Raw genomic sequence first — 8,529 nt, 5'->3', positions numbered from 1 at the left:
AAAAAAAAAACCACAAAAAAAAGTAATCAATAAAATTTGATGAACGCAGAGGGGATCTGTGGGTGGTTGTTTGGTATTGTAGTAACTTTTGTAGTTGTTGTTTGAAAAAAAAATTATTTTATAAAAAATATTTTTATTTGAAGTTGATTTGGTACATGTATCTTTGGTTAAAACTGTGGTTGAAATTGAAGCTGAACAAAAAGTAGTTTAATGTATTTGGTTAAAAATGCTTTTGAAATTGAGATTATAAAATAAGTAAAAAAAATATAATAATATTGATGATTTTTAATTTAAATACTGTAAATTTAACTATTGCTATTACATCATGAAATAAAAAATACTTTATATAAAATATTTTTTTTATTATTTCATTAAACTATCTACAATTCTATTCCATTATATATGAAATACATATGACAAGAACTATAGTTTTTTTAATTTCCTAACAATGTAATAATATCTAGTAAAATATAATTAGGAATAAAATTGAAATTGCGATTAAATTATATAAATGCTATGTCATTAAGCTATTTTTATCTAATTTATATATATTATTGAATAATATTTATCATTAATTTTTTAAATAAAATATAATTAAAAATAAAAATTATTTTTTTATTTTACTTAATCGGATCATATTCAATATATTTTCAGTTCTACACTGGACTTCGTCTAGCTAGAAGAGTGAAAAAATATCTCCACTGTTCATATTAATAATGAAAGCATGCTCCCTGTTTATTGAACAGTGTTGCCATGTCTCCGCCCAAGAAGCAGCATTCTTTTGCTTTCGGTAAATTGCAGCACAGCCATAGTTTATGATGGATCCGACCAAACTAAAATACAAGTTTTTTTTTTTTAATCAAGCTGTGGATTACTAGTAGGGCCCAATCAATGAAAGAGGACGGACAGATAGAGGACATGGGCTCCAACACACAACACTCACAGGTGTTTGTTTTTGCGTCAAGAAATAGTTTTTTTAAAAAAAAGAGTTAATATTTTTTATATTTTTTAATGTATTAATATTGAAAATAAAATTTAACAATTATTTTATTATTTTTTTAAACTACTATTATAATTCCAAAAACTATTTGATAAAAAAACAAAAAAAACTAATCTAAAAACGAGAGACTGAAAATGAGCAGTGGAGCCGGAAAGATCGTGTGCGTGACTGGAGCCTCGGGTTACATAGCATCATGGCTTGTGAAGCTCCTCCTCTCGCGTGGCTACACTGTTAAGGCCTCTGTTCGTGACCCAAGTCAGAGTCACTCACTCTCACTTGCGCTGTTTCTTTCTTGTTTTCTGCTATTTTTTTCTTATAAATATATAAATAGGATATGAATTATGATGTTTTTTAATTGCAAAATTAAGATGAAAGCGATGATGGGTTTTGAGAGCCAGATTAGATTATATTTTTCTTTTCAGTTTTAGGTGATCGAAATTTTTGCAAAGAAAATGGGTCATATTATATATGTAAGAGGGTGGAGTTTGTTGGAAGTAGAAATTGTTGATGATTGAGAATTGCAGATAGTGATTTGAAAGTTCTTATCGTTCTTAGTAAAGATCAAAATCATGAAGCACTGATGATCATGTATTCTGACATTACCTGAAAACATGAATTATATAGCAGTGAGAAAAAAATTGCTTCTTATCGATTTCATGCTATGAGAAATTCAAAGGTGATTAAATTGTTGTTGCAAATGTTAGATTGGTTTGGCATTTAAGCCCATGATCTCCCCTCCCTGTTTAGTAATTGTCCAGCAATGTTTTTGGCATGTATCTTTTGTGGATGTTATTTATTTATTTATTTTCATCTTATTTTTAATGTTTTTGGCATGTATCTTTTGTGGATGCTATTTATTTATTTATTTTCATCTAATTTGAACCATCATTCGACATTAATTGAATAACTTGTCATGTGATTCCTGAAGTCTCTCATGTTTATCATTCCATCTTATTTTGTTTTCCCTTAAATACGAACATGCAAATCCATATGCAAAATGCTCATCACTAAAACACAATGCTTCCTCGTCATACTTTAAATCACACCCAACATTGAAAGTAATCTTTTATAGTGTACCTTGGAGAAATTTAAAGCTATTCACTTCTAGTCTGGGCATATACTCCGTTGATCATGACAGAGCGGCCCAGCTTATGTTTTTTTTTTCCCTGTGAAGATGACTTGGTTGAAATAGTGTACTTGTTGTCCATCAAAATTTATCTTTACCAAAAATGTCTTGCTATTTCAGTTATTTACTAACTGCTTTCAATTTATATTCTGTAGATGATCCCAAAAAGACAGAACACTTACGTGCACTTAATGGAGCTCAGGAGAGACTTCAGCTGTTCAAAGCAAATTTACTGGAAGAAGGTTCCTTTGATTCTGTTGTAGAAGGGTGTGAAGGTGTTTTCCACACTGCATCTCCGTTTTATCATGATGTGAAGGACCCACAGGTTAATACTGCATAGTTAATAACCACCGTTTTTCTTATCTACTTAAGACTTTATTATTCATGAGACTCAGGAAAATCTTAAACGGTTCCACAATATAGCATGTACCATCTATCCCCTTTTCTTGTCTTTTTAGGTGATGATTCAAGTTTGCTGCGATGTTTTTTTTTTTAGCCTCTAATTTACTGTCACAAGCATTCAATAGTGATATGAAATAGGTTACTTGGTAGCTTCTATATTAAATGAACTTTTCTTCACTGAAACAGAACCCTAATTTGATATGCCAGATTGCAACATCCATTGGCCATATGGAAAGTAATTTAACAATTCATCTGGTTTTCCTTCTAGAAAGCATCAACACTCCCTGGATTCTACCTAAATGCCGACACTTTGAAATATTTATTATGAACTCTGAAATGGCTTAAAAAAATATGGCTCAATATCCCATTGTGTACTTGAATTCAACAATAACAGCAATACATGGTGGTTTCATATTGATTCACTTTCATGATCAGATTGACATTATGAATAAAATTATTTCTTGCTAATAAGATGCTGTCCAACAAGTAGGATGTTGTTTTATCCAGCACTGAGCAGTACACTTTTTCTTAGGAAGGTATCCAGTAATGAGCATTATACATTTCGAAATATATCTTAATATTTTGTGGCTCTAATCGAGAATAGGTTTCTTTTAATAGAAGGAAAAAAAGTTCAGAATGAGAAGATGGGGTAAGTAATCTAGATTTTTCACTTTTTCAAAGTGTATCTTACACAATTGTTCTTGGTCATTTGTTTTGGCATGTGACTTGAAGCTTACCTGGAAAGAGGAAAAGAGTTCTGGCTTATATAAATGCTTATTTGCCTTCTCAAATTCTCAAGGGTTATTTGGCTTATATAAATGCCTGTTTTCCTTCTCTGATTCTTGAACTATGCTATTAGAGTGCAATATGGGAACTTGTTCCTTTTAGCTGTAGTTGATTTAGTGTGTGTTTGGCGTTGTGGTAGTTTTTGCAGTTGTAATTTAAAAAAAAAGTAGGTTAAAGAAAAATACTTTTTACTTGTGATTTTAAAAAAGTAGGTTTCAAAAAATATATGTTTAGTTAAAATTGCTAAGGGATGAATTATTGCATGTAAGATAAATGAAAAACGCATCTTCATGAATGAAAAACAGATTATTTTAGCTTCTACCAAATTAAGGTTTGAAACGCAATTATGTGCTGGGGCCATTGCAAAAAGGAAAGGCTATTTGGCTAACTAAACGGTTTTTTTCTCTATGGTTGAGTGAAAAGTAGGAGCTACCACAATACGAAACAGTCTTTTAGTGTGTATTTGATAATGTGGTGCAGGAACTTTTCAATTAAAAATGCATGAAATGGATGTTCTTTTATATGTTTTTCATCGGTTTTGATATCTTCACATCAAAACCATTTAAAAACACTTTGGTAGCATGATTTGAATGCTTTCCCGGTCCAAATGCATTTTAAAAAGCACTTTCAAATGCACTGAAGCCGCATTACCAAAGGGGGCCTTCCTGTTGGCAACATTAATTTCTGTCTTTTGTTCTTAGGTTCAAGACTTGTAGAAATTTTTTTGGATATTGAGGTTTGAATTTGTTTGCCTTTTTTATTTTTTTTCTTTAAATGGTTATGATCAATTTCCTTCTCAATTCAGGTAGAATTGCTGGATCCTGCAGTGAAAGGAACACTCAATGTTCTTGGCTCATGTGCAAAACACCCGTCAATCAAACGAGTTGTTTTAACATCTTCTGTTGCTGCAGTTGCTTACAATGGGAAACCTCGAACCCCAGATGTAGTAGTGGATGAAACTTGGTTTTCTGATCCAAACTTGTGCAGAGAATCTAAGGTGTGTACAAGCCAATATTTTCTGAATCTTGAGAAAAATTCTCGATTATGAAATTATATTTTTCAAATGTGTCGAGTTATTTAATTCTTCTCAGATTTGGAAATGGAAATCAAATCACCTAGTTAATTTTGTAACTTTTAATAATTCCATTCTAAGATTTCTGTGTTCTCTGGAATATGGCTTTGCTGATTGAACCAGATGGTGGTGGTAGAATTGCTTTGTGAAATTTGTCATTTTATGTTAGGTGTAACTTCTGCTCATGATGTGTCTTTCTTTGTTTTGAAGTTTATCTGGATATTTCTATTAAGAAAGTTGGAGGTTAGCAGAATAGTAAGGTATAATTTGTAGAAATACAGAGAAAATATTTATGGAAAGATGCAAGGACATAATTTTCTTTCTGCTAGTAATTTGTAGCTTTTGTACTGTATGATACTGCTTCTACACTTCTAGTTAAGCAGCTGAATGAAATTTCATTTTCTCCTACTGTTAAAGGCTGAATGAAATTTCATTTTCTCCTACTGTCAAATAATAATATAAATTATACCTTGAAATCTCACTGAAGAACTTACATTTTTGGATTAGGATGGTTTTGACATGATATCAAAGCTTTAATGACCAGTTGATTATGAGTTCAAATCTTACCACCTCAATCTAATTAATAGCATAAGGTAGTGTGAGTTTGTGTAAATTTCAAGCCTAGAAATTTTTAACTTGAGGGGGTGTGTTAAAGAATAATATAAATCATATCTTGAAATCTCACTTAATAATTTAAGATTGGGTTGAGTTGGTTTTTTAATACCTATCAAATCATTAATGTAAATATTAAATGAACAAAGAGACCCTATAGCCATCCTTGTGATGTAGTTTTAGAGAATTTTACATTACTAAGTTATTTTCTCATGACCAATTTGATATTAAATCTCTTTAAGTTATATTCATTGAGTGGTTTCTCTCATCCTAGGCCATTCCATTAACACAGTTTTCTGACTGCTGCCTTCTGATGTATAAGTAACGATAATGAAATGTTTCTACCATGTTCATTTGGAAATGGTCTGTACTAAGATACGCAGTATGTTTTCTCAAAGACCTTTGCTCCTGTCTGCTTTTAGGTTTGGTATGTGCTCTCAAAGACTTTGGCCGAGGATGCTGCATGGAAATTTGCAAAAGAAAAGGATATGGACATGGTTGCAATAAATCCAGCAATGGTAATTGGTCCTCTCTTGCAGCCAACACTAAATACAAGTGCTGCGGCAATTTTAAGCCTAATTAAAGGTACATCTTTATACTAACAAGACTAATCTTTTCATCCTGTATGCAAGCTGTAGCATATATTTCACCTCAAGAAGTCACTCTTCGTGAAGAACAAATCAAGAGCAGATAAAATTCTGTAGAGAACTGGCATAAGTGATGTGAATTGCAATTCAAAAGCATTAGTTTTCTGTTTATTTGTTATAATTGTTGCATCTTCCATGCTACCAGAGTTCAATGCTGGCTGGCTATCTGTTAAACTCTTTTTACCAAGTTAAAATACTGTTTTGAAGAGGAGAAACCCGAATATTTGTAGTTGTTACTCTATTAAGGTAGTCCATTTTCTTTTCCATAAAGCTTGTAGCGATTTTCTTGGCTCTCTGTTGATTGCAGGAGCACAAACTTTCCCCAATGCATCTTTTGGATGGATAAATGTTAAAGATGTTGCCAATGCACACATACAAGCATTTGAGCTGTCATCAGCTAGTGGGAGATATTGTTTGGTTGAGAGAGTGGCACACTACTCAGAATTAGTGAAGATTCTGCACGAGCTTTACCCTGATCTCCAACTCCCAGAAAAGCATGTACTTCCCCCTATAATTTGCCTTTTCTATTAGTTGTTTTGTCTTGATGATTTATGCTCTTAGTCACCTTACTCGTGTTCTTTCCTCTCCTGATTTTACCTTAGCATGTTGACAACGTGTACCTTCTTGTCACCTTATTTTGTGTGGTTTTCATGGCATCATACACGTATTTGGTAAGCAAAAAGATTTAGCAAGGTGGCAGCGTGCCCATCCATTCTATTGCAAAATATGCATTAAAAACCAGATTACAACACCATGCCAGGATAATAGTGGTTCCCATATCACGTGTTGTGGGATATGAAGGTGGGTGAAGCAAACAAAAATGAAAGAATTGACGACAATCAAAGGATTCTAATCATGTCTCTCTTTTGGAAGGTGTTTCATCTTGGAGTTTAAATAAACACGTTGAAAGTCAAATGGTATAATCATCAGTTTCTTTTGATAATTTCATCATGCTGTAGCTGCTTCTAGTTAATTTGTTTTTGTCATTAGGGAGTACCAACGATCATTTGTTTTGATTCTAGGCCACTTTTTTTCACGAACTTTGAGTGATTGAAGATGCTTTATTGAACAGCTTAGATTGTTTCGTCTATGAGAATTTTCTGTTATCATCTGCAATTTGTTTTATCAAAAAACCTTCAATTCTTTTTTATTGTGAAATCCCTTGGCAGGTGTGCCGATGATAAGCCATATGTACCAATCTATCAAGTTTCCAAGGAAAAAGCAAAAAGCTTGGGTATTGAATTCATTCCTTTGGAAGCAAGCGTTAAGGAAACAGTTGAAAGCTTGAAGGAGAAAGGATTTGTCAGTTTTTAAGTGTCTTTTGCATGCAAGAATTTTCTTATATGAATTAAATAAATAACTGGTGGAGGATATAGTATTCCCCCCTCATGAATTTAGAGCTTGATGTTGATTACTTGCTTTTCATATGAACTAAATATAAAAATAGAAGTGGTGACCCTACCTCGTTCGGTTCAGCTTAAATGGAGAAGAGAATGTTCCAACCAATCACTAGAAGTGTTTTTTGAAGCTGATGCTTATGCAAATGCTAGCACGTCCAAGACCTTTTCATCTCTTATTCCTCCCATTGTCTTTCTCAAGCCTCAAGCTCAACAACATCAAACCCTCTATTGAATTTATGTCCAAACGATTTCAGCTTGTTATTAACACAAACTTGGGGAGAGAAATCCACTATTAAGAAGTTTTCTTTCTTGTTAGATATATTTTTTTTAAGATATTTTTTTAATTTTATTTTTTAATATTAAGTTTGTATATTTTAATTTTATGACCCAAATCTTGAATTTAGAGAGTTAATTCAAGTATTTTATGTTATTTTTTAATTGATTTTTTATTTTATTTTTTAATATTTGATTCATTTAAAATTAATTTTTATATATTTTTTTTATTTTTACTTACTATAAGGTTATTAATTTCATTACTTAGATCATGAGTTTAATAAATTAATTTAGATTGAATAATTTTTTTTAAAAAAATCATCTCTCAATGTCTATCCGGTTTCATGATCTAGATCACAAGTTAAATCAGGTTATTTTTTTTTAGTTGATTATTTTTTCAATATCATCTTTCAATATTTGATTAATTTAAAATTAAGCTTTATAATTTTTTTGTTTATTTTTTATGAGGTTATCTCTGTCTCATTTTTGGATCATAGTTTTAGCAGGTTAACTCGGAATTTTTTTATCTTTTTTAATTAATATTTTTTTCTATGTCATCTTTTCATATTTGATTAAATAAAAATTAAATTTTATAATTTATTTTGATTTGTTTTCTATGAGATTATTCTAGTTACTTGACCTGAGTTGCGACTTTGATAGGTTAATTTGGGTTAACTCGAGTTGTTTATTTTTTAATTTGTGTTTAATTAATTTTTTTTAATTTCATCCTTTAATATCGGTTTGATTAGAAATTAGATTTCATAATTTATTTTGATTTGTTTTCATTGAGGTTATCTCAGTCTCATGAATCATATTGCTGATTTAACAAATTAATCTGAGTTGACCTAAGTTAATTTAATATGTTTTTATTTTAACATATATTTTTTAAAATGTCTTCTTAATTTGTTTTAGTGAAATTGTATTTTTTAACAGTGTCCGAGTCATCTTTAAACTTGTTTATATTATCCAGGTCGTATTATATTAAATTTTATATAATTTAAAATTTTTAACTAAAAATTATATTTGTAAAATCTAAATATTTTTTTTTATTTTAAAAAAATTAATTTAACACGAGAAATAATATAGCATATACATTGTGATGTTTTGAATAAATGAGTAGGAAAATACAATAAAGCCCTGGTGGCTTAAAGTGTGGGTATAAATGAATGAGGGGTAGTGTAGTAATTCAACAAAACTTGATAAATATAAAT

General features: G+C 30.7%; 1 protein-coding gene across 1 annotated transcript; it reads left to right on the top strand.

Moving 5' to 3' along the window:
- The first annotated feature begins 1,075 nt into the window (after positions 1 to 1,075).
- On the top strand, positions 1,076 to 7,127 carry LOC105130997 (cinnamoyl-CoA reductase 1-like). Its single transcript, XM_011033743.1, has 6 exons — positions 1,076 to 1,255; positions 2,282 to 2,451; positions 4,120 to 4,311; positions 5,421 to 5,583; positions 5,953 to 6,139; positions 6,815 to 7,127. The coding sequence occupies exons 1-6, from the start codon at positions 1,135 to 1,137 to the stop codon at positions 6,957 to 6,959; spliced, it is 978 nt and encodes a 325-aa protein (XP_011032045.1). The 5' UTR covers positions 1,076 to 1,134; the 3' UTR covers positions 6,960 to 7,127.
- The last annotated feature ends 1,402 nt before the right edge of the window (positions 7,128 to 8,529 follow it).

This window comes from Populus euphratica, unplaced genomic scaffold (assembly GCF_000495115.2).
Source record: "Populus euphratica unplaced genomic scaffold, PopEup_1.0 scaffold76.1, whole genome shotgun sequence".
NCBI classification, from domain to species: Eukaryota; Viridiplantae; Streptophyta; class Magnoliopsida; order Malpighiales; family Salicaceae; genus Populus; species Populus euphratica.
The sequence above is the reverse complement of the archived record's forward strand: the minus strand, read 5'-3'. Positions and strand labels throughout refer to the sequence as shown.